Raw genomic sequence first — 27669 nt, forward strand, 5'->3', positions numbered from 1 at the left:
GCACCACATTCTAACAGGTCAATTTTTTCAGCAACCAATTCTCTGCCTTCACTAGCTCTATTCAGATCTTCAATTTAGGTTGCATTTGGAGTTGCTCAAATAAAAATGTTTATGGAAACACTAAATCAATCATTTCATTGTGTTTTGCCAAAGAGAATGGAACTGGCCTTGCCACAGCCCGTTCACATCCATGGATATCAACAGTGGCAGAAACAAAATTTCTACATCAATTCTGCACATTAAAAACTCAACCTAAGAGCATTCCTAGTGAGCTCGGTAAAACTTGTTTTTAGCCAAAATTTACTGAGCGAGCTCAAAATACCCCCGCTGCAAGCTTGCCAGAGCTACAGCCATTTTGCCTCTTGTTAGAATAAAATATGACAACTTATAAGATCAATGCATGAGGGTGAAGAATGAGTACTAGTTACTCTTGTGAGACAGATTTTGCCAATTGAAGATAATTAGAATGAGAGAACTTGGGGGGAAGAGTCATGAGTGGTTCGTCCCCGCTGAGCTTTCGAAATGACAGTCCCAAGGCATATCCCAAGGCTCGTGCAACAGGAACAGAAACTGCATTTCCAATCTGACAGTACCTGAACAAAGTATAAAGAAACTCTAATGACACCAGGTTTACTACAAATCCATTTCTTACTGAGTCCTATCATAAAAAATTGAGTATAACTCAAACCAAACACTATATTATTGATGTTATCGATAGGCCTATTTTCTAATTGGGAAAACCACATCTTCTTGACAACAGTGATAGTCCATATGCAATTTCACACATGACATGAACAAAGCTAACTTTTGATGAATGCTTAATTTTGACAAACAACATTCCTTTTCCTTTCATTTCCTACATACCTCTCTTTAATTGTACCGCAGAATCTATAATAATCAGGGAACCCCTGCAACCTAGCATATTCCCGGATGGTGAGGACTCGGTCCTGCTCTGGATGTAATGCTGCCTACACAAGTTCAATAGCTTAGAACAATATCCAAAAATGTGAAAAATTTCATTACCAAAGTGGATCAGAGGAAGGATAGACCTGATTGTGACAACTTGGGAAAGTTACTACAGTGGGCACTGTCTCATCCCACCATAACCTTGCAAATGGCCTACATGTATATCAGATTATCAAAATAATAGAAACTAATATACAAGAATAACATATCTTTGAGGCTACCAAGAGGAAACATCTAACCTTTTAGACTTCCCTTGTTCAAAGGTAAAGGCATAATCTGGTACCTAAAAGTAAATAAAACAGTATTTTCATCATTACTAGCTGTCTTGAAAGTAATAAACTGGTCTTATTAAAAGCGTAAGGCGCCGCAAGTACACCGAAAGTATACAAGAGAAAATACCTAACTAGAAATCGAAAAACGAACAAGAAAATCGCCAAAACTAAGCGACAAAAGGGACACAGAAGCCACCGTCCAATATACTAGCTGTCTTGATGTTATGGAGAACGAATATAAATGCTTTCATTTTACTTATTTCTCAGCCTGCTTCAGTTATCGTAAACAATTTCAAATCCTTTCAATTCTATTCCAGCCTTTTCAGGCCCTTTTTTTTTTTTTTTTTTCCAACTATATTTTCCTCTGCTTTTTGTGATATTAAGTCACATAGTATGTTCAAAATCTAATAAATCAAAGAATTCTACATTGGATCCTAATTATCCAAAAGGTCAAGTAATTCTTCATAATTTTATTCTAGTTTTCTTTGACAAACAAGCAGTTACTGTTAGTGTCTCCCCAGAGTTTTGCCGAGAACTCTTTGAGATAGTCTTTACAATATTTCGTTCTTTCCTATCTTCACTGCAAAACGCATATTTAACGACTTTAGTTTAAAATTTACATTATTCAAAGAATTGTTATCATGGACAATCCAAAACTATAATCAGGTATGTTCCATGATTAATGGCAAACTGAAACACTCTTGATTTAGTGAATACCTGACGATAATCAGAAAGTCAACATTCAACAAACATGAATTTGAGAAATTACAATTTCAATGATAGAAAACAAAATCTAACACACTAGTAGCATACAGTGAATTTGATAAACAAACAGAGAATAAAGTCAAATATTTTCATGTAGATGAAAGATCAATTTCCGCAAATGAACGTCAGAAATGCAATTAGAGCAGATGGGGTTTCAAACTGCTATGTATTCAAGGATTTGATGAAGGATGAGAAAAGAGAGTGCTTCAGACAAAAAAATGTTCTTTAATAAGAAGGAAAACAAAGTAATTATTGCAATCTCTTTACTCCCTCCGACCCCCAACTTATGATGAACTCAATACAAGATCTCTGGTAAAGCAAACAGGAGCTTTATTCATATATATATATATATATATATATAAAGAAAGAAAGAAAGAAAAAAAAAGAAAAAAAGAAAAAAGAGAAGAAGAAAGAAAGAAAGAAAGAAAAAAAGCAAACTAGAGCTTTCATCAGATTGGTCGCTGGCTTTATAGACAAATGCGCATCATAAACAATGCCTTGAATTTGAAAGTAAGTTCAATCTCCTAAATTCCTCCCAATATTTCATAAAAAACAAGAAGAAGAAATTTTAGAAATTAGTTTTTATCTTAGGTCCAAACACCCCCCCGCGGCAGTCTCCATCTAATTGTTTTTTCTTTCCAATATTATTATGGATGGAAGACAATCTTCAGCAAGTTGAAATTAACTATGCTGCTCAATCTTGAGCGCGCACACACACACAGGAGACTTAATATCACATTGGTATAATTCATGGCATAGAAATTTCATTAAAATGAAGCTATTCCTTTTTCCAGCCATCCGAAAACAAACACTCACCATTGATTTTCCAGATGGCAACAGCTTTTGTTCTTTTGGATCTCGCCGAGCCACATTGTCAGCTCCTACAACTACACCAGGAAGGTCTCGGAAATTTGCTCCCTAGAAGTTCTAATAAGTTAGAAACAGTAGATAGGGTCAAAGGTAAGATATCAATGTAAAGTTTAAATGTATCAGACTTTTCTTTTTGGAATTTGGCAAACTCGTAAGTAATCATCTTCACTCAATGCGTAAGGCCGATGGTCGAAAAGTGAAGGTTTTGTTTCTAAAGAGCCACTTAGAGTGGAGCCAGTCATCTCTGTAGAATAAAAATTAAAGAAAAATAATAGAAATAATATTGGTCAACTTGGTTTCATTGTCAAAGTAAGAATATGAATTCATCCACGAGCAAATATCAACTGCAGGCACTGTTGACACAAAATGAGAAACAAACAACTCAAGCAAATGTAATTGGGAACATAGTATGCTGATGCATAGCAGTCTTCTAAAGGGCAATTACTAGTATGGCTTCAATTGAATTATCTCCAAATATTCAGATGAATGGAAAAATTCTGAACATATTTAATTAAGTGGCAAATAGGCACAATAGATGTCAACACTTCTCCCAATCTCAAAATTCGATTAGTACGTGTTATCTTAAGCTTCATCAAATGGGCCATAGAGATGGATAAAATTACCACTTTTCTTAAAAGCCTAAACTAATAAATAAACGATGAATTCCATTATTTAACCATCATTTTAACACCCTCCCACACCGATGGGCCTAAACCCTTACTGAGTAGGGTCCAATAGTTAGAATTTTTAACCTTAAATGAGAAATATGAGTGAAGAACATGTTAGAACTCAGGATCTCCTATTATAATAAATTACCATTATTCCAAAAGCCTGACCTAATAGGGAATAGAAATGAGCTGATGATTTATAGAATTAAATATATTCAACAAAAAAAGAAACTGGCTAATAAATAAATCCATTTGATAAAACAAAAATTTAGCTGCCAACCTAATCTAGGAATCATCACTTGTAATCAATTGATGAAAAGAAACAGGATATGCCTCAGTTACAGATAAGAGAACAGCTAGATTACTGAAGACATGTTCAGATGTGCTGTGAACTGGACTATGTTGGTATGAAATGAAACCTCAATGAAATGTTGCTATATTCACATGTACTGACTATGCTGTTTTGAAATAGAATCTGAATGATGCATAAATTATTATTTATTAAGAACTCATGATGCCAAGTTTCATCATCGCCTTCATCTTCATACAATCTGTAAAGACCATGTTTAGCTCGTATTCCCCCATTAAATGTTCTTAGTTTCTTTATGATTATCCCCAAATGTGAATAGAAAGCAATGTTATGAATAGAAGAGTTCGTTCATAAGATAGTCCACGGTTTAACGGATTAAGGAACTTGGTGTTTCAATCTAGAACCAAATCTATGACATCTAAAATGTTCATAATCTTATAGAACCTAGTTGTCCTCATTCAATTATAACTTAGCCATTTAAAACAGAAGAACAGGAAAAAGAAAACAACAAGATTATCTAAATCTAGCTAAAGAGAAGGATTACAACATTTACATATGAGACAATAGCTTTTTGTTTTTCTTTTTATGATGTTGATTGGTAAGATTTTAACCAAAAAATCTATACCAACCCCAACCCCTAAACGCCTCAGTTAGAATATAATTACGATACAATTTCCCTCTTCATATCAGCTTATTGGGTTAAGTGATAATGAATAGTAGTACCAAAACAGGAGGCCCAACATTCAAATCCTCCCTCAATTCTGTTTCTAACTTCAATTCTAGGTTAAGCTTTTGCTTTGGATGCTTTAACATGATATCTTAATGTATCAAAAACCCCTTTTCTGCCTAAATCAAAGCCCACAAGCACATCTAAGAAAATGACTTGATTGTTGTGATTTCTAAAATTTAGTCTATAATCACCAATATCCAAAAATGCTTATAAGGAGCATAAATGCATGATCAGATAAATTTTTTTTATCAAACTAGAAATATAGCACAAAAAGAAAAAAGAAGGGAAAAAGATACATATGGTATCTAACGAAAAGAGAAACAAATTAATGCTTGCAACTAGATCACTGTAAGTACCCATACCCAAATGGTTCTGCAGTAGAACAGGCAATTAATACGTATAACATACACATGGTTTTGAGCGTCAAATTTTACATTTGAAGGATGATAACATTACCATATCGAGTTGACCTTATATATCTTTGAAATTCAGTTTCTGGAGGCTTTTGGTATGACATCTTTTCACGAGTCTCAAAGCTTGTAACCTATATCAGTAAATTAGTTCAATATCCTTTTGAATGGGATAAAGCAGAAAAACAAGCAAATTGGATATTATGCTATTACAGCTGGAAGATCAGAGATGGCATCTTGAAGAACAACTGCCTTTTCTAGTTCGCGAGGTTGGCCTTCATCATAAGCAACAGTATTGCGCTGCACACGAAGGTAAAAAATAAATCACAGAAAAGAGAAACAGGAGTGAAGGTTTCTATATCTGATGTACATAATAATTTAGTACCTCAAACTCAGGCGGAGGCCAATATCTAATAATGACATCATGTGTTGGAAGTGGAAATTGGGGAAGTTTCTGCAAGCATCAAAAACAGAAAAAGGAGGAGAAGAAGAATCAACTACTCATTTGTTCACCTCATGGAATTGAAGTTATTTACTCTGTCTTGCAGTAAATTTTTAGATGATTTTAGTTCTTACTTTGCACAGAACTAAGAATAGCTTAATTTCATTAGAAAATATAACATCATTCTTTTCTTTTATGAGTAAATTTAATTTTATTAGAAGGAGATATGGGCACAACCCAAATACACAGGAAGTATACAAGAGGGACACACAATTAGTGAGAAGAGGAATAACACAAATCTAGAAATTCTAGAAAATTAGAGAGGCAAGAACTATTGAGAACAACCATCCACCCATAAAGAGTTTTGAATGTCAAAGCTTTTAATCTGCCACTATTCTCTCACAATCTTCAAACTCTTGGCATTGCATTCTTTCCAAATGCACCAAATCAAACAAAGAGGAGCCCATGCTCTAGACATCTATGCAAGCTACCAAACTGGCCTTTCCAACTAGCCAACAACCCCACTACCCATTGTGGCATGACCCACTCGAGCCCAAAAAGACTAAACACCAATGCCCACAAAACTCTAGCTACATCGCAATAGATGACCGATGGATTCCACACTAATCTTGCACATGCAACACTAGTCCATCACAATGATATGCCTCTTCCTCAGGTTATCTAAGGTCAAGATCTTTCCTAATGCTGCTGTCCAAACAAAGAAAGCCACTCTTGGAGGGGCCTTGCTTCTCCAAATGCTCTTCCAAGGGGAAAAAGAGCCTACGGGAGGGCAAAGCACAAGATAAAAAGATCTAACCTCGAATGTTCGCCTTTTGGTAAGGGTCCAACAAATTCTATCCTCACCACCTTGACTAATCCTGAAAGAGTAATAACGAAGAGACAATCTCCACCTTCCAATCATATGCACTGGTCTGATGAAGGTGATATTCCACTAAAAGGAATCATTAGAAAACAACATATGGTCTGCCACCAAAGCCTCCTTGGGTGGAGCAGGTTGTGTGATGAGAGGCTTCGGCGCAGTGGTTGGTTTTGTTTTGGATGGCAGCGGTGTGGCAGTGGGTTTGGGTGGCAGCGGTGCGAGAGCATGGGGATTCCGAAGGGGTTGGTTGTGGGGCAATGGTCTATTTGGGGATTTTTCAGTTTTTTATTTTTTATTTTTTTATTTCAGTGGTGGTTTCTGGTTGGGTTTGGGTATTGTGTTTGAATTGAGTGTTTGGATGTTTGCCGTTGATAGTTGATTGGTGGTGATGTGGTGGGTTCTGGCGTGGGGGAGATTGGTGTCGATGGATTGTTTTGTTCTAATGGGTTGAGACTGGAGGAGATTTTTTATTTTATTTTTAATAACAGCAGTGTTTTGGGTTGTATGGAAGTGGTTGGGTTTTACAACTTGTTGTGGGCAACAATAGGGAGGTTTGTGATGGTGGACAATGGCGGTGTTGGAGTGATGGTTGTCATGGCATTGGATTTGTTTAGGAATCACAGTGGTGGATAAGATGATTGCTATGGAAAACAAATGGTTTAGGCTTTGATACTAATTTGATGTGGAACAAACACTTATCACAACAATACATTGTGAAATTAGGGCAAAGAGAGTAGAAAGAGGCTAAAAGACGAGAGTTGGAACAGTTTTCAGTTTGGTGACGTGTCACTTTTTGATTTGCTTTCTCCAAGATTTGCAAGATAGTAAATAACTTGTCGGGAGTGCCGACTGATCCCACTCCGATACCCAAGTCAGATTGTGTAGACAATTTCAGGGAATAACGAGAGTAGAGTAAAATCAGAGAGATTAGAGTTAGTTTCGTGCTTGGGGTACCAGCCTATTTATAGGCCCACAATTATGAGATAATTGAAGTGCTCTGATACAATTCAATTAAGAGTCTGATCCCAATATTGTATGGGATCAGACTTATCTTTCTAAGAGTCTAGTTCGGATAGGATACTCCTTGTTAGTTGATTTCATATAGGTATCAGGTATCTTATCCCATATTTTATGGAATAATGGTCTATCCTGGAAAACCCGGAATAGAGTTCTTCCCTGGATACTGGTCTATCCCGAGAAACCCGAGATAGTCCTTCTGCATTTTGCTAGAGATTATAAGATCAAACCTTATCCTGTAAATCCCGGCTATAATATCAGGATAAACATTTTAGCATGTTTCGTCCATATTGCCTCGTGGTGATCCCGAGAAAGTCGTTCCCAGGATCAACTGGATATGGGCCTTCGGTATGTCCTTCTAGCATTCCCGAGACAATGATGTTTTGGGACGATTCAGTAATAAGATTCTGCAATGGCATCCAAGACCCTGATGATCGAGCGGGTCTTACCGGGTCGGTTTGGACCGACTGGGCCCAAGGCTCGATCATGGGCCTATTTGGCTTTGAGAATGATAATTTCCCCAACAAAGAGAGAAAAGAAGGGAAAGAAAGAGAAGAGAGAAGAAGATGGGGAGAGAAAGAGAGAATCAATCTCTCATAATTTTATTCCATTAAAGTCTCTCTCCATTGGAGTACAAGGCATGCTTAAATAGACTCCGACTAAACCTTAGGGCAATACCCATTTATTAAATTACTTAAAATAATTTTATTGACTTACCTAACATGGCAATGCCCATTATTTAACTACCCAAAATAATCTAGGGCAACACTTAATGCCATTGAGTCTTGAAAAATAAATAAAATATAAAACTCAAATACCGGTAACTCGTTCTGCATTAGGATAGGACGGTTATCAAAGACCACATTGTGGAATTCTATGCGAAGCTTTATAGTGAGCAATATCAGTGGAGACCAGAGGTAGATGACTTATCTTTTTCTTCCATTGATGAAGAAGATAGAATATGGTTGGAATGTGAATTTGAGGAAGATGAAATTTGGGCGGTCATTCAGAATTTCAAAGGGGATAAGGCTCCTGGGCCTAATGGTTTCTCTATTGCTTTCTTTCAGAAGTGTTGGGAGATCTTGAAGAAGGACATTTTTGCGGTGCTTAAGGAGTTTTATTCTACTGGTAAATTTGAAAAGAGCCTTAATGCTACCTTTGTGTCGTTGATTCCAAAGAAGGCCGGAGCGGTGGATATCAAGGATTTTCGTCCTATCAGTTTAATAGGTGGTATGTACAAAATCATCTCTAAGATTCTGGCTAATAGGTTGAAGGTGGTTTTGGGGAAGATTGTTTCTCAGTCTCAGAATGCGTTTATTGAGGGGAGACAAATACTGGATTCAGTTTTGGTGGCCAATGAATGCGTGGATAGTAGGATTCGTTCTGGAATTCCGGGCATTATTTGTAAGTTGGATTTGGAGAAGGCGTATGATCATGTCAATTGGGAGTTTCTGCTTTACGTGTTAAAAAGATGTGGTTTTGGGGAAAAATGGGTTGGCTGGATTGCTCATTCCATCTCTACGGTTTGCTTTTCCATAAATATAAATGGGTCGCCTTCAGGGTTCTTTCGTAGTTCTCGGGGTCTTCGACAAGGGGATCCTTTGTCCCCGCTCCTATTCGTGATGGTGATGGAGGCGTTCAGTCGGATGATATATGCGGCAGTGGATAGTGGGGGGCTGTCGGGTTTCTCAGTGGGATCGAATTCCCAAGTTACCCTGATGATATCCCATTTATTATTTGCGGATGATACGTTGATTTTCTGTGATCCTGTGATTGATCAGGTTCGAGATTTGAGGTGTTTGTTGCTTTGTTTTGAAGCAGCTTCGGGCTTGAGAATCAATTTATCCAAATCTAAGATGGTTCTGGTGGGTGAGGTTGGGGATGTCGAGGAGTTGGCTAGTATCCTTGGGTGTGGTGTGGCCTCGCTTCCGATAAAGTATTTGGGCCTTCCGTTGGGTGCTAAATATAAAGATTCTAATATGTGGACTAATGTTATTGAGAAGATGGAAGCTAGACTAGCAGGGTGGAAGAAGGTGTATCTCTCTAAAGGGGGGAGGTTAACCTTGATCAATAGCACTCTCTCAAGCTTACCTACGTACTTTCTTTCTCTTTTCCCTATTCCTGTGGGAGTGGCTAATCGATTGGAGAAACTTCAGAGAGATTTCCTGTGGGGTGGTGTTGGAGATGAATTTAAATTTCATTTGGTTAATTGGCGTTCGATTTGTTCTTCTAAAGCTTCGGGGGGGCTAGGAGTGAGAAATTTGGTTATGTTCAACAAAGCTTTGATGGGTAAATGGTTATGGAGATTTGCTATGGAGAGAGATGCTTTTTGGAGAAAGGTGGTGGATGTCAAATATGGTAGTTTGAGGGGTAGTTGGGTTTCTAAGGAGGTTGGGGGTTCTTATGGGTATGGCGTGTGGAAAAGTATTAGGAGGGGATGGGATGCTTTCGCTGCGCATGTGAGATATGAGATCGGGAATGGTTCGAAAGTTCTGTTTTGGCATGATGTATGGTGTGGGGATATTCCTTTGAAGATCTTATTTCCAGAGCTGTTCCTTATTGCTAGAAGTAAGGATGCTTGGGTGGAGGATATTATGCAGAGACAAAATGGCACCATCTTATGGAATATTATGTTTTCTCGTTCAGTTCATGATTGGGAGGTCGAAGCGGTTAGTAGGTTTTTTGGGATGTTGTACACCCTCAAAGTTAGCAGCGAGGGAAAGGATAAGTTGTGGTGGGTGCCAGCGCGTAAGAAATCTTTTGAGGTAAAGTCCTACTATAAGTTGTTGTCTAGCCCTATTCAGTCTTCATTTCCATGGAAAAGTATTTGGAAAGTTAATGTTCCCTCGAGAGTGGCTTTCTTCGTATGGACGGCTACTTTAGGGAAATCTTTAACTTTGGATAACCTTCGAAAGAGAAACATTATCGTGATGGATTGGTGCTCTATGTGTAAGACCGCTGGAGAATCCATTGATCATTTGTTTCTGCATTGTATGGTGGCTACAGAATTGTGGAGGGCGCTTCTGCAATTGTTTGGGGTGGAGTGGGTTATGCCGGGGTCAGTGAAAGACATGTTGGGGAGTTGGAGGGGCCAGAAGGATAATCGGACTTCGATACAGATTTGGCGCATGGCTCCGTTGTGTTTGATGTGGTGCGTTTGGAGGGAACGGAATGCTCGCTGTTTTGAAGATTGTGAGACTGGTTTGTCTAATCTGAAGAGAAAGATGCTTCAAATGTTGTTTATGTGGAGAGATAGAATCAAGTTTATGCATGATTGTTCCTTTTTTGATTTCTTAGATAGATGTTCTCTATGTTCTTTACATTAGGGGTTCCTTGTATACATCCTGTGTACTTTGGGTTGCGCCCCTTTGCGCCTTTTCAATATATTTTACTTATCAAAAAAAAAAACTCATTCTGCATTAGAGGGCCCTTTCAAACCTGTGATCTCTCCAAGTTACTTGTGATCTCAGCCTTTCTAGCCTTTCCTCATCAGTTAAAGATCAGGCTTTTGCAATGACGTCAAGATCACGGAATTCGTCCAAAAAACCTTTTTTCTACTTCTTGACATTGCCAAACACCTCCTTATTCCATTTTTTCAAGTCTCAAGACTTTTAGTCTGCAAGCCAAGACAAAACTAGAAGAACCTTGGAAGTTGTAAGACGACGGTCACCATTTTTTTTTTTTGATTGCTACAATATAGTATCATTTACCATGTATTAGAATTGATGTATCTAATTATTCCTTTTTTAATGTTCAGAGGACAATTACAGTCAAATGAATCCCCTCTCTCTTAGTATGCGCCAACCTAACGCAAGTTTTCGTATTGCAAAGATAAAGTCAGGGAAGAATTGTGTGAACAGCTGATAGTGTAGAGAAGTGTCGTGGTGACAAAAATAATAGGGGTAATACTAGTAATAACATATTATTACTAGGACTATTATTATTAGTATAATGTATATTGATAATTATAAATTACATTAACAACAATGATAATTATAATTATAATAACATTAACAACAACAACAACAATAATACTAACGTAAAATATCTTCCTTAAAGAGTCATTATCACAAATGGAAAAGAAATAAATAAATAAAGAGACAGTTCACCTCACTAGGATGGGCACCCCACAAGAAAACACGCAAGCGAAATTGTGGAAGACCATAACAGCCAGCAGCAATTGTTCCAAGCTTTGCTTGGTAATTCATATGTACCAAACGACTTAAAGCGTATCTTCCAAGAGAAGCCTTGTCAAATCTCAAAATGTCAACGACATTTTCCATCAACACATACTTGGGCTTTAAATACTTTACAATATCCATGAAGACTACAATTTGGTGATTTCTATCATCAGCCAATGGGGAATCAATGTTTCTATAGCGATTATAGCCACTTATTCCTTGGCAAGGAGGACCCCCGCAAATAATATCAACATCACCCTGGAATATATTTATACTTAGATTCAATACAACGGAAATCGAAAAAGCAATTCTTATGGTACTTTTCCAGCTCATATGATTGGTAGAAACTACATACCGGGAGTGGCAAGATTTTCAATTTCAATCCATTTTGTACAAACTTCTGTATCATTTCTTGGCAATTCCTGAGAAGATACATTTGAATAAAGACTAAGCACAAAGACAAGCAAAAGAGAAAAATCATTAATGACAGCTAGTAATACCTTAACCCTTCAATTGGTTCCCATGTATCTTCGCTTGTACTACAACCCTTCCAATGCACCTAACGAAACAGCTAAGAGTAGAAAATCATCTTCACCAAACTACAATATCAAACAGGTGTTATAGGAATAAAATTCAAGACACCATTCAAAGAAAAAAAAGAGGGTGGGATCCCCGGGGGGCAGGGTGAAGAACTTGGCAAGGAATAATTAAACATGATCAGTGACTTCCTACCAGCATAGCGTATATGACAACGAAAGCTTCTCACCCATACCAATTTCACATATTAACAGGAAAAAAAAAAAAGAAAGTGTGATCTCATTTTTAGAAACCATAATCCTAAAAGCTTAAAGTTATCAAGAAGTAGGCCAACAATGTATATCAAGCACACATCAATAGACTAACACTCATATATAGTTAAGGACACTAGTAAAAATCATAGGATTGGTTCGTTTTGGTTAAATAGAAAGCCAATGAGATTTAGCTCAAATGGTACCTCCTCCCTTTGTAGCAAGGTGGAGGGTGAGGTCGTGAGTTCAAGTCTCACTGGGTGTGTGTGTAACTTACCAATCAATTTTTTTTTTTTTTTTTCTTTTTTTTATTATTATAGATAGAAATAATCAAATGACAACTTTTTAAACACCTTATAGTAACAATTAGACAAAGCTTTACTAGACATATGTGAAGAATAAGATTCAAGAGGCCCTAAGATGCTGAATAACTGCATAGGTCAAATGTTGATGCAGGACACTCCTGAGAAGTGGTCAGAAATCTGCATTTGAGTAGTGATCCTGATCGGTGATTGAGACTGAGAAGGAAAACACGGGTAGATTGTGTACAGCTGAAGCATGCATTAAATGGCAAATATTCTAGAAGGGGAATCTGTGACCGCCAAGATGGAGATTTTATTTGCTTTTATGATTAAGACTTTATTTCCTTCTAGCATTGTAATAATTTCCTTTCCTTACTAGAATTAGGTTTTCGTCTTTTACTAAGACTAGGTTTACTATTATTAGTAGGAGTAGGTTTACTTTCTTTTCAATTAATGTTTTAGTATAAATATAGGAGGTAGTAGCATGTAAACACTAACTAGTGAATTATTAATCAAACTTGAGAATTTCTCAACACTCTGCGGAGTTTATTGTCCTTTTAAGCCTGCGGGCATGTTTTATCTTTTGTTCAGAAAATGCAGATGCTTTTGATTGTTGTTACCAAATCTTCCACTACGTCAAATGTAATATTTCACTACATATAATTTCTGCAAACTGTCAGACAGGATAATATACCCATTGTATGAGCCCGCTGGCACCAGTGGTATAAATGAAGATCTTTTTAATTATAAAGACAAAGCAAAACACATATGGCATTTGACTAAAAAGAGATAATATACTTTACCTTAAATTTCAGTCCATGCTTGCCTGTCTTATTGGGATCACCGTAACATATATCAACAAGTCTAGAAACTTCATATTCACCGGTGGGAATCTCATCATCATTTCGAGAATTTCCATTGCACTTGGCCGCTCTAAATTTTTTTGCTCTTGATTGATGCGTTCTTCCTAGATCATTGACCTTATAACGTTTGCATAGCTTTTCCCATTCCTTCAACAGTTTAAGAAAATCCTCAGCAGTTTCGTTCCTGACCTAAAAAATGAAGCATATTACTACTTCGCAATACCTCCAAGAGATCTTATCATACTACCAGTGGTCATAATTTAATGACAGATAAGTTGTATACTCACATGTGTCTCCGTATGATTTAATCTCAAGCTTTCACATGCAGCCCTATCACTATCAATGGCCCACCTCTAAAGTAGAGGAAAGAAAGTAAGATAAATAAAGTTATAGAACATTATATATGCCAGCTAATTGGCATGATATACATGGAAATGAAGTAGAAAAATCAATAGAAAGTACCGTTGTAAGATTAACACCAGAAAGTTTGGCACCAAGGCACAATCCAGTTGACATTCCACCGCAACCAGAAAAAAGATCTAATAGTGCTAATTTGTCTTTAAATGTTTCACAATTGGATATGTTCTCCAAAAGAGTAGGAGTGGCCATTGGACAGACAGGCTTAATGCTGTAAGGTGATGATACATCATGACTCTTAACAGAAGTATCTGAAGCAAAGTAGAAAACTGGACAACGTTAAAATGTTTGATCTTAGTCTCCAGTGTAAAGGTCAGTTTCCTCAATAATGCTTACATTTCCAGATCTTGCAAGTCTAGGAAAAAGTACAAATATACGAAGTAACATGACTATTTTAGGGAATGCAAAATAGACTAAAGAGCTCAGAATCAATTAGAGGTCCATATCTCTGTTCAATCTTTTGAAGTAAAAGAAGTATCATCAGATACTTAAGAAAGATAGCATAGTGTTAGTCAGATATTTTCGATCTTAAGAATGACAAAAATAATATGACGAGGGAGAGAGTTTATGGAAACAAAGAAGAGAATAAGCATGAGTTTTATATATTTCCATGTAACGAATAATTATTTTGTTATCCTAGAGATGTTCCAACAAAATTCTTGTTAGTGCACTTCTATATTACAAAGAAATAGAATGAATAAATTGCATAACAAAATCGATGGCCTTAGTGTGGATTAAGTGCAGTGATTAGTGGAATGGTGTGGGAGTTTTAAAACCTGACCGGATAAGGGGTTTGAGGGAAAATGAGTTGAAAAAGTGAATCAATAGGAAGAATCCTTTGATTGGGAGAATTGCACCATCTATTGTTAGAACTACATCATATTTGAAGGGTTAGGAATAATCGTTTAAAGAGATAGGATTGTCTCACACCATATATAAGAGATCATACTAATTATGAGTTTTGGTAAACACCCCACAGTAATTTTCCTTTGACCAAGGAATTGGCAGCAATTTTGACCACATAAAAGAAAGCATTGTTCCATCTATTACCTGGGAAAGTCAAGTATCATTGCTTCCAGATCCTAAGATGGTATCCATGAAATATTAAAAAAGCTTCCAGATAAATTAGATAATAATCTGATTTATCAACCAACCTATGTGAAGCAACATGCTCGAATAGCATCAAGGTTGGGGAGAAAAAGGGAAAACCAACAGCTAATATTGTTGGATGGGCATGCTACAAATGAAATTGCTATCAACCACTTCACTTTGCATCAAATGATGTTAGTTTTTTCCCCCAAATAGATGAACAGTGACTAAAACTTTCCTGCTCCCTTGTAGAGCAGGCTTGATACCTGAGCATGTGTATTATAAATTTCTTCAGCTAATGTTATTTGATGCCATCGATAGTGTGCTCTCTCTCTCATCCCCGCACCCCCCCCCCCCCTTCGGCCCCCCAGGGGTGGCTGACAATATGACTTCTACGATAGCAAACCCAACTCAGAAAGTGTCTTTCGTTGCCATCAATCTATGTAAATAAATTTCGCAAGAGAAAAGGTACAACAAATTATTACTCAGGAGGTGCTTACCAGTCACCAAGGAGCGAAATGTTGAATAGTCAACACAGTACTCCATATCACAAAAGAAGTCTGGTGACGGAATAGAGCTCAATCTTAGACCTACCTGTAACAAAGTCACAAAATACTAAGAACTCTGCAATACAAGAAGCAACAACTTTTTTTTCTTTCTTAAGACTAGAAGTTGGTAAAATTATATCTACAAGGTTCAAAGATAGTAAACCAGCCAAATAAATGAAAAAAAGAATATTTAATTGAAAAGGCTAGAGAGCAAGTTTGAAGCATACCCTAGGTGTTATTTGTGTAACATTGACTTTTGAAATTATACAATCTATCAAATTATCATTCATTATTGTAGAATAGAATAAGCGCCTCTTGTCATGAAAAGTGCCTTCTTCTTTTATAACCTGACAAACAAATGCAAGTCGGACATATCGAATGCGAAGATATGAGTTGATCAGGCCATATTCAACAAAACTTGTATACTCACTGTATCTTCAACCCTGTAAAACCACTGGATTCTGAAATAGTTTTCTCCATCAGTTGTTCTGAAAAATTCCAAGATCCTGCCCACATGTTTTTGTCCTCCATCACCCTTAACAATTGCTTTGCATATAAATCAACATATCCAGAAGTAAACTTTGTAAAATGATACAACTAATACAAAATTTCCAATCTTATTCAAGAGGCCTTATCATGGAAATACCCAAGAAGAAATATAACTAAAAGTACTCTTAAAAGTTTATTCCTCGCACATGCTGCGAAATATAACAAACTGCAATCTACATTATAGAACAGATAAAATTTGCAAAGCTTTAATAAAATAAATTTAGGGATTTAAGAAGTTATGGTGGACCAGAAAATTCTGCAGTGGGAGCGTTAGACAAAGTTTGACTGACCCACTAAGCTGGATGAATCTATTAGAGCATTGAAGTCAATCAAATTTTGGACTCCTTCCATTTAGTAAGCAAAGAAAATTTAAGGAAAATTTTGAAGAGGCCGGATGGAAATGAAGCCAGGCACCCCATAAGCCCTACAGAAAAACTTATGATACCCAAAACTCCCCAACCAATCCTATGATAACCACGTAGCCAGACAACAATCGCTTGCTAGTGCGCTTAAATGATAAAAGAACACCAGCTCAGAAGCAAAGCTATGCCTTGGATCTGAACCCAATGATAAATTCATTAGAGACTAGATTAAATGCAACAAAAGCTTGAAACTGCAAACTGAAGAGAATACTTTATTATGTAACGGCGATCCATTCCTGACATTCTAAACAAGGAGAAAAAATAAAACAATTAAAGAAAATTAAAAATGGCCAAGCAAGGGATCCACTAACGTATCTATCCAAACAAGGAATCAAATTTTACAGAACAGGAGGGACTCTTACTCCTTGGCTAAATAAGAGCCAATAACCCAAATCTGCAAGAAAGATAAAATTTTATTTCTACAAAGAAGAGACCTTCAAAATTTGGAAATTACAAGCCTGACCTAGTCCTATTTAAAGCAAGGAAACAAGAAAGCAACTCCAAAAGAAAATATTTCTTAATATCCTAAATGTGTCCACATCAAGGGATGTTAAAAAATCCATGCTGTAAGGCATGTCCAGAGCCACTTAAGCATCTCTATTTTTTTGAAATAGAAGGCAGAGAAGGAAGCTGCCTTTAAAGAGGCCCTCTCCACTCACCAAACTGTGGAAGATCTGGATGTCAGCCCTTGCCCACATGAAAATGGGTGGAGCATGCACCCAGCTCCCTACTAAAATTATTCTTCCAAAGTCTAAGATCTGAAAGAATAGAGTGAAAAATGCTTTCAAAACCTTTAATACCTCCATATCTTGCATGAATAACAACTCTCCACAAGAAAAGGACTTGTTTTGAAGTTCCACAGATCAATCACGAATTTGGGTTTTATTAAAATGGACAACCAAAGGTACGAGAATCAAACTCAAGACTAATTTGCCGGACTCATTCAGCACCCTGGAAACTATTTCATACCGGTCTAATAAATTGTTCTCTTCAAACTCAGCAATGAGCGAAAATAAACCAAAATATACATAGAGAAGATATCCACTGAAGCTTTTACTGAGGAAGAACATGCACGATCCATCCCAAAATACAAGAATTCAGATAAGACAAACCTTTAAGCCATTGTCAAAAAACTAAATGAAGCTAAGGAGGCGATAAAACTCCCCATGACTAAACATACGAGCTGACTCACCTAAAGGAATAACTCACAGTTATAACCACCCCAGTACTCAAGTTGTTTCAGAAAGCCTTGCCTACATTTAGCTGAGCAAACTCGGAACAGTTAAGGTCTTAAAAAACAACTCTTCCACAAAAAATGCCACCCAAATTACTGAAATCTGATCAGTTTTGGAGAGACTTTTTGTTTAGCAACTGAACAACTTTTAGCAACAGACTGATAGACCTCATTTCGATCTCCATGTCCATAGAATTGCATTTTTCTAGAGACTCCAAGCTAAAAAGGAATTGTATTATTCCAAACATCCATGTTTAATGGATACTCCCATGCAATAAAGTGCCTTTACCTTTATATATGCACAATCTCCCAAACTAAATATGCAATTGTTTATTTTAGCTTGAGCATAATGGCACTGCACATTCCAGACTACCCCATCTTCGTCATCCTCACTGCAAAACGTACATAACATTAGAAAGCAAAAACGAAACAAAGAATATACTACACACATCTAAACTAAGAAAGAGGAGAACAACACCACCAAGCTTGGATTATTTATTACTCACATTTTTGTCAAGTGTTGACCTCTAGATCTTTGACTCTACAATTGCCAAACAGAACCACAATCAGAATTTAAAATTATTATTTTTTATTTTTTTATTTTTTTTTTTTTAAAAAAAAGTCAAATTCCTTAACACGGTGAACTGAAGATAAAATATCACTTCAGACAAAGTTAGCATGTATATAAATAGATAGGAAGGCATAGCAGAAAATGTGCCATAAAACCTCTTAGATTGCTCGCACAATTTAGCAATGGAGGAGAATTTTCTTTGCTGCACAGTTAGCACCTTAATATTCCCATAGTTAAGACCATGGATTGTCGGCCATCAGAGCAACAAACAATAACAGCATCCACTACTCAGAGCCATTGCTGTTAATAGATTTTTTATTTTTTTTGATATTTCTGAAAATACCAAATCATATATTGCTGAAAAAGTATATTTAGATAACAATATTGAAAAACGTGAGAATAAGTTGCAAATAGAATGAAATTCACAACTTTTCCGATGGTGAACAATAGCCAGGAAACAAAATATCTGAAGGGAAATAAAATCACATTAGAGCTATAATATCACCAAAAGTAAGAAATTCTATACAAACTTGTGTGTATAGCGAACAAAAAAATACTTCTCATGAAGATTTAAATCATGTCCTCACAAAATAAATGAACATCCCCGGACTATATGCAGTAAACAAATACCATCTTTAAGAATTTTCACATTTCAGTTATGACAAGGGTTCTAAGTGGTAGTAGTATCAAGTTCCATACCACCAGCCCTGGAGATGGTATATATCTCATATCTGATTTTGGTTGCTGTATCAAGGTTATGGGCATTACATGTAACCAACACTATAATTTACTTAACTTAATGAGGCCTTGCATGTCAACCACTTTTAGGAATCTAAACAAACTCTTTCATTGTTTAGCTCTTTTTTATTTTTTTTCCCTTTCCGCACAAGTAATAATTTTACTAAGAAGAAAATGAAGAGCCTCAAGTACATGGAAAGTGTACAAAAGCTCCTAAAAATTATAAGCTAAACTTAAAAGGAAAAAGAATTTCGAAATAAGTAGGGACACTGCCTAAAACAATTATTCAATCATACAAAAATCTCAAGAATGATAAATTACACTTTTCCTCATAAACTATCATTCGTGTGTAACTTACCCAAAAACTTTAAAGTTAGTACAACTCAAACTCTGTTTTGAAGTTTTGGTGTCAGTTTACCCTCTCCGTCCAACTCAACCGTTAAGTTGGATAAAAAACAAAATTCCCTTCATGTGAAAAAAGAGCCTCAAATGTCGAAAAAATGTAAAATAAACATGCTTGTCAAGGGCAATTTAATCATTATACATGCTTTTCTATTCAACTTAATAGCTTATTTGGACAGAAGAGGTACACTGATACTAAACTTCAAAATAAGGTCCGAGTTACACTAAGTTAAAGTCTATACGGATAAGTAATACACACGTGATAGTTTATGGGAGAAAGTGCAATTTCCTCCAAGAATAATGATTTAACCATATAAAGGCACCAAAAGCTGAAAAGTTTCAATAACCAAGAGCACCATTAGTCCTTAAATTCAGACAATCTGCTCGAGCAGGAACCAATCTCTTGGGGTTTCTATGGTTTAAATTAATTTAAATCACAAAAAAGTTAATAAAAACATACCTTGAGCATGTTGCAGGAATAAATAAATTGTATTAACAAAAGTAATTGATTAGATGATGAAAGAGCACGTATGATGGAATTTACAATGAAGACAATCCTTGTTTCTATAAAAGACATTAGTAACCAGCTGAAAACTGAAAATAACTGATTAGAGGACATGACTGATCATAGACATATGTGATGGACATATGTGATGGACATATGTGATGGAATATCTACAACCGAAGTAATGACAGCACGGTCTTTCAAATATATTAATATCATTGATTTTTATTTGGCCTCTCCAACATTTCAGGACGTGACCAAATCAAGTCCTGCTATAAGGTGGACAGGTACCTATTGGTTGGAAGCAAGTTTTCTTTGTGAGATAAGAGATAACAACCAATAGGATGTTGTTAGCAGTTTACATTCAAAATACCACTAATATGTTCTACCACAAATAAGGTGGACAGGTACCTTTGGTAAGTGGAACTATTCACATAAAATGGAAGTCATCAAGCATATGAAAGAAGATGATTTGTCTAGTAAACTTGTTAAAATAAAAATGAAAACCATCTCGTACAAAATGCAAAATTACGCATGAGATCAGGTGGTTACATGCTTAATTAGCATCGAAGTATAACATATTCATATATAGCAAGTTGGGCATGATTGATTTTCAGTAACCTTGAGGGGGTTGTGTGAGATTCTGACAAAGCAAGAAGCATTGTGCTGATCTGAAATCCAATACGAAAAGATAAAAAGGATTTTGAAAACTATCTTCGAACCATTATAACAACAATAAGTTGTCAGATGAACCAAAAATAAAATATCCTTTTTTTAGTATATCCATGATAGGTAGAGAGAAAGCAATCAAAGAGGGATAAAATTGACTAATATATACAACCATCAGTGGAACACAACTATAAGTTGAAGGTCAAGTAAAATTAATCAATTTCAGATCAAATCATAAGTGGGTAATGACCTTCATTTCATAACGCCAGAGCCACCTTTCTTGAGCTTCATCATCAAGAATCGGATCTCCAATAAAGAAAGACATATTTTTGTGCTTCTTCTGTTTATCCTCTAAAGAAGCCGGGGTCTTAAATTTCTTTGGAGGCCGCTTCTCATCTGACTCGGACAATTCAATAAAAGAATATTCTCTTTTGCCATTTTGAGTCCCAAACAGAGATGTTTTTGGAGACTGTCTCAAGCAGTCTTCATCCGGATCAGATTTCCCTGAAGAGGTTATAATCATTTTGGAAGGATGCTTATCTAATTTAGACAATCCAACAAAAGAAGAGTCTAATTTGATGTTATCAGCCCGAGTAAAAGATGAGGATAGTCTTGGAGATGTTAAGTGATTTTTATTGAATACATCCCCAAGAAATTTGTTCATAGATTTATCACTGCCATTGTTTTCAGTTGCTGAAACTAGCCTTGGTGATCTTCTCAAGTGCCTCTCACCAAAGAATTCATTATCATAATATTCTAAGGGCATATATAACTTGTCACCATCTTCATTCCATGAGACAGATAATGGCTCAGCTTCTTTGTCAGCACTGTAAAAATGCAAACTTAAAATTAGCAAAGAAACTGAAACAGAAATGTATGTAGGCAATACAAACCATGAAAGAACAATTTTGCAGATTTTCACTCACTTCAATGTCAAGCTTTGACCCTTGGATCTTTTGCTCTGTGAAATCCAAGAACCCATACTTAGAAATTAAAAGATAAAATTATCTACCTACTGTTGGAAATAAATTAAAATATATAATGTAACATATTAGCCGATTATAGCAGCAATAAACAGTGAACTGTCAAAAGTTATGGACAGCAGCCAACTTCTTTGGCATTCTACTTCTTGTTTCTAAATCATATGCTTATACTTTTGAGGGCTTCCAATAGAAGAAACAAAGATATAGTGAGCCCCTCTATGAAGCTTCCTCATGCCTAGTAAAAGGAAGAACACAAATGCTCTTGTTGGTTTTATCATTGAACCATATATGAAATTATAGCCAATGAGTTCATCCTCTCCAAAGGCCTTATCTGAGCGATTCTTGGCTCTATTTTTGGTGAGAACAATACTTTGCAATTTCTTAAATAACTAACTCATGGTAGTGTAAATTATCATTATCATAAGGAGTAATGCTAGAAGGAAGACCCAAGTCTCTCTTATGTCTTCACAAAATTGATGTGGCTATCAAAATTACAATTGGATCAAAATCTAATAGTAGTTCATCACAAATCCAATAGTGATTTTAAAAGCCATATCAATATTGGAAGGACACAAGGAAGACATGGTCTTCCTTCTAACATTACTCTATCATAAGTTCAAGAGTGTTTTCTCTCTTCGTTCAGGTTACTCCAGCAAAGTCCAAAAAGAAAATCTTGTAAACTGATGATAATATAGTTGACGAATTTTAAAATAAAGGATCTAATTAATAGACAAAAATGTTGATATTTGTGGAAATCTTGTATCCTTATTATTCGAAATATGGAATAATTTACAGTAGCTCACTTTTTTTTCGGTTCTCGCTGGAGGACTCTCCATTTTCAATGGCTGCCTGCTTTTATTTTTTCATTTACATTTGCTCTTCTATACCAATAACTTGTCAATTGAGTTAGAAAAAAAAATGGAATAATAGTGGGTTCCTTAACGATGGATGGTTTTAGTAACAACCACTCTTACATTGTTATGTAGGTTCTCGAAATAAGCACCTCAACATTGTGTTTTTTTTTTTTAATAAGTAATCAAGTTGCCAATAAAAGCGTAAGATGCCCCTATGTACACATGAAGTATTCAAGAGAAGCCACCTAACTAGTAGGGGCAAAAAGAACAAGAAAATCATGATAACTAATCACTAAATGAGAAACATAAATAATTGTCTAAAGATACAAAGTGTTGAAAAATAAATACTTAATTTTCTCCAAAATCCTCTCACGGTCTTCAAAACTTCTATCATTCATTTCGTTTCATAGACACTACAAAAGGCATGAAGACACCATCTTCCACACAACAGCACTCCGAGTGTTGCCAAAGTCCACCAATAAGCATACAAATCAACTACTCGTCTAGGCATAACCCAAGACAACTCAAATCGATTGAAGAAAACATTCCAAATAACACAAGCAACCTCACAATAAAGAAAAAGATAGTCAACAGACTTTCCATTCCTTTTGGACATAAAACACCTATCAACCACAATGATGCGCCGCTTATGGAGGTTGTCCATGGGAAGAATCTTTCTTAGGGCCACCAACCACACAAAAAAGGCCACTCTCAATGGAACTTTAGTTCGCCAAACACTCTTCCAAGAGAAACAGAAACCATCATGACAACAATCCATGACCCTGTAGAAGGATTTAACACCAAAAAACCCTCTTTTGGAAGGAACCCAACACAACTTGCCTTCCCTTTCCCGTCTTATTCTCGCTAAATACAATATCCTGAGAAATGAGGCAAAGGCATCCACCTCCCAATTATGAACCGCTCTAGCAAAGTTTATGTTCTACTAATTGGCACCTCCAGAAAATTTCACTTGAGCTGCAACAGAAGCATCCTTTGCACAAGCAATACCAAATAAAACTGGAAATGCATCCTTAAGGGCCATATCCCTACATCAAAGATTGCGCTAGAATGTAACCTTAGAACCATCTTCCACCTCAAATCTAGTGTGACTACAAAACTTCCTCCAACCCCTCCTGATATTCTTCCATAAACCCACCCCATACACCCCAACAGACACACTAGAACACCATCCTCCCCATGAACTTCCATATTTAGAGTCCACAACCGTGCTCCAAACATCTCTCAAGCCCATAGCGCCAAAGCCATTTACTTAAGAGAGTATGATTGAACCTAAATAAGTTCCTAATCCCCAACCCTCCCTCAGAGATCTGCATACAAAACTTGGGCCAACTCACCAAATGATATTTGAACTGTTCATTTAGCCCACCCCATAAGAAATCCCGTTGGAGCTTCTCAATACAGTTTGCAACACTCATAGGGAGAGGAAAGAGCGAAATGAAGTATGTAGATAAGTTGGATAGGGTGCTCTTGATAAGGGTAATTCTATCACCCTTTGACAAATACAACATTTTCCAACTAGCCAACCACCATTCTATATTCTCAATAACAGCGTCCCATCTATGCTTGGCCATTTAGGACACCCCCAAAGGAAGACCAAGATACTTCAGGGGCAACAACACAACCCCACAACCTAGAATCCCAGCCAGCCCAGCCACCCTATCTACATTTTCTACTGGAACCAATTCTGACTTGACTAATTTCATCTTCAAACCTGACATAGCTTCAAAACATACGAATAAGTTCCGTGAATTGCGAAGGTGATTTGGGTTGGCCCCACAGAAAAGCAAGGTATCATCAACAAATAAAATATGAGAGATATCAACCCGTGTCCCCACAAAGAAGTCAGACAACAATCCTCCACTCACTACAGCTGAAATCATCATACCCAACGCCTCCATCACTATGACAAAGATCAAAGGAGAGCAAGGGGTCACCTTGCCTCTAGCCCCTAGAGTTGCTAAAGAAGCCTGTGGGAGAGCTGTTCACCAAAACCGAAAAATGCACCGAAGAAATACAAAAAGCTATCCAAGAGCATCACTTCCCCTCAAACCCGCATCCTCTCAGCATGTACAACAGAAAATCCCAATTAATATGATCATAAACTTTTTCTAAGTCCATTTTACAAATAACCCCTAGTTCTCCAGATCGCAATATGCTATCAAGGCATTCATTGGCAATAATAAAAGGATCTCAGATCTACCAACCTCGGATGACTACATTTTGTGAGTCAGAGATAAACTTCTCCAACACCATCTTAAGCACGTTCACTAGTATCTTAGCAATAATCTTATAAATGCTACCCACTAGACTGATCGGGCGAAAATCCTTGAGGTCGACGACCCTGGAATTTTCGGAATGAAGGCGAGGAACGTAGCATTAAGGCTTCTCTCAAACTTACCACTAACATGGAAGAACAATAAACATTGTTACAATGGAAAATAAGATCAAAGAACATTAATTGTCCAGCGACAATTTAGGTATCCTTAAATAAATAAAAACTTCACTATTTCTCCTTGGAGATTTCTCATTTAGCATGTAACCAGATTTAGTGCATAAAGAACAGTGTGAAGCTGCATTACATTGAGGCTTAAAACGTCCACATGGCATATTAGATGTTGCACAAATAAATTCTAGTGATGAGATCACTAATTTGAATCTATCTTGCAAAAGATTCTTGGACCAAATGGCATATCTTTTTCCATAAATAAAGTGTGAAATATGAGATCAAGGTTCAACTCTATACAGATTCATGAGTTGTTATTTACTTCAAATAATAAAAATATATATATATATATATATAAAATTTGATAGCGTCCAACAAATCATATATACTTCAACACCTTACACATACTTGACCCACCACCCCAACCACACGCAGAAACACACACTGACACACACAAAGCAATATTGAAGCTTAAGATAGCCACCATGGGTTTACTCCAAACCATATTTTAAAGCTCCAAATTTCATTGTTTTATGGGCTACGTTTTTAATCATATCTTTAAAAAAAAAAAAAAAAAAAAAAAAAAAAAAAAAAAAAAAAAAAAATTTACATTTTGAAGCAAAGACAAAAGTGTCAAAGTCAAAGTAGTTACCCAAAAAAGACAAAGCCAAAGAACTACCCAGATACGAAAAATGAGACTAAAAAAAACAAATTGTAATTTTACTCACACTCTCAACTTTTCATATTCATTTCTCCACATTCTTAAGTGGCTTTTAAAATTATCATTAGATTAAAATCTAATAAAAATACATATCAAAACTAATGATGGTTTTACATTTAAGGACGTGAAAAAATTGGTTTAAAGAAGTAAAAGTATATATAACATTATCTGAAAAATAATAATAATAACAATTTAGAAAATAACGAATAACCGGACCCACCAGGTACTACAGCAGTTTTCCTGAGTCACATGATTAGCCTATATCATAAAATAGTACTATCCCAAATGGTCCTGAATCGTAAAATAGTCCCCTATGTTCTGGTATACTCCATAGTGGCAGGCTAGGCTACGCTACCAGAGCTTTTACCCAACGCCCCAAGGTAATAAAGACAAAAGAACAAGACACATCGGGCGGGCAACGGAATTTTTAACACATCACGACAGCCGTGAACCCACTACTTTTTTAACAAAGCATTAATTGCATCCCAGATAGTTGGATCTGGGACCACTGTTCACTTGGGTCTTGACTCTTCATAAGCTGTCTTAATAAATTAAAAATCACTTATTTTTTTCATTTATGAAAAAAGAATAATTATTTCCATTTTTTCTGCCATTTATAAACTACAAATATTTCAAATCATAAATTATTTATTAAAATACAAAAACACAAAAAACAAAAAATTAATTACGGACTAATTTATAGTCAATTTTTACAAATTAAATAAAGTGACATGTGTTCGAAAGACATATAAAAAGCACATGATTTTTTATTAGTGAAAGTATGTAAGACACATATTACTTTTTAAGGAATTGACTACAAACTAATTTATAGTTAATTTTTATCTCAAAATTTAATTATTTTTAAAAGACAAAACATTTACTCCCATAGAAAATACATTAATCAAAGTATCATTAAAAACGAAACCAGCAAGTACAAATGAAGCACTTAATTAAAACATCATTAAAACTAATTTTCAAACTAATTTTTTTTTTAAAAAAAAAAAAACAAATACTTCACAAAATTATTATATTTACTCATAAGTTTGTTTAAACTGTATTAGAAAAAATATTTTCAAAACCACTTTGACTTCCTGTGTTAAATTTATTTCTTTTATTCTTAAAATAAAAACTTCAACAATCGGTCTCAAAACTTTTTCACTTTTATCGTAAAAACAGTTTTTCAAACTTATTAAAAAAAAAAAAGTTTAAACTTTATTAACAAAAAAAAGTGAACTTTATAAGCCAAAATAGAAGAAGGCAGAGCCCATCAAATACGGAACAGAATAGGCAAAATCGAACTCTAAATGTCGCCTTCATTATAATTATTAATTATTAGTCAAATAATTAAATTTATTGTTTTATCAATATCAATTTAAACTTTTAGATAATTGGGGATTAGATCCTGACGGCTCAAAGGCTGAGTTTCAGCCAACACGCAAGCACAGAGAGAGAGAGAGAGAGAAGCTGGTGACGTACCTCAACTACGGTCACCTCTGTTGTGCCAATTTTAGGCGAACCGATTCTCGGAGACTCTTCGTGGGACACTCTCGTCTCCGACTTTCCCAAACTGCCCCTACGGGCCCTACCCTTCACAGAACCCGATTTCCTCGACGATTCGGGCAATGTACCCGGATCCGGACTGGCATTCAGTCTCGGCGACCTTCTGAAGCCCTGCGCATGCAACGGCGTCAGAGCAGCATTTGCGGTCGCCGAAGCGGAAGATAACCTCGGTGAGCGTCTGAGAAGCTTAGACTGATTTGAAGCTACGGAGGCGCTATTCTTGGCAGTACTTTGGGCCGCATTGCCCTCCGGATGAATTGGAGGAGCGAATCTCGGAGACATGCGCACCGGTTGGTCCTTACTCATCGGCGGCGAGTGAGGCAAAGATTTGGACTTGGGAGGTGATCTGAGGTGTTTTTGGGGAGAAGAAAGATTTGGATGAAAAACAAGTACGAGTGGAGAAAGTCCTCGTTGATGTCTATGAAATCACGGACAAACGTGCGCGTTGAATTCTGACAATGCAGTGGGAGTAGTGAGTG

At 36.2% G+C, this 27669-nt stretch overlaps 1 protein-coding gene across 5 annotated transcripts; it reads right to left on the reverse strand.

Moving 5' to 3' along the window:
- Positions 1 to 108: 108 nt before the first annotated feature.
- On the reverse strand, positions 109 to 27669 carry LOC133854104 (DNA (cytosine-5)-methyltransferase CMT2-like). 5 transcript variants are annotated; one of them, XM_062290139.1, is made up of 23 exons: positions 27107 to 27663; positions 21535 to 21569; positions 20859 to 21435; positions 18230 to 18264; positions 18013 to 18115; positions 15949 to 16053; positions 15746 to 15865; positions 15471 to 15564; positions 13927 to 14132; positions 13752 to 13817; positions 13405 to 13653; positions 12012 to 12070; positions 11867 to 11933; positions 11440 to 11769; positions 5377 to 5445; positions 5205 to 5291; positions 5038 to 5125; positions 2999 to 3117; positions 2820 to 2921; positions 1206 to 1249; positions 1050 to 1119; positions 865 to 964; positions 109 to 593 (listed from the first exon to the last, which is right to left on the reverse strand). In XM_062290139.1, exons 1-23 carry the CDS (start codon positions 27494 to 27496, stop codon positions 490 to 492), a joined length of 3219 nt encoding a protein of 1072 aa, XP_062146123.1. In that variant the 5' UTR covers positions 27497 to 27663; the 3' UTR covers positions 109 to 489. The 5 variants fall into 5 exon arrangements, 4 of the variants coding, with proteins under 4 accessions (XP_062146123.1, XP_062146122.1, XP_062146124.1 ...); XM_062290138.1 differs by having other exon boundaries at positions 865 to 968; positions 27107 to 27662; XM_062290140.1 differs by lacking the exon at positions 15746 to 15865 and having other exon boundaries at positions 865 to 968; positions 27107 to 27661.

This window comes from Alnus glutinosa, chromosome 13, assembly GCF_958979055.1.
Source record: "Alnus glutinosa chromosome 13, dhAlnGlut1.1, whole genome shotgun sequence".
NCBI lineage: Eukaryota > Viridiplantae > Streptophyta > Magnoliopsida > Fagales > Betulaceae > Alnus > Alnus glutinosa.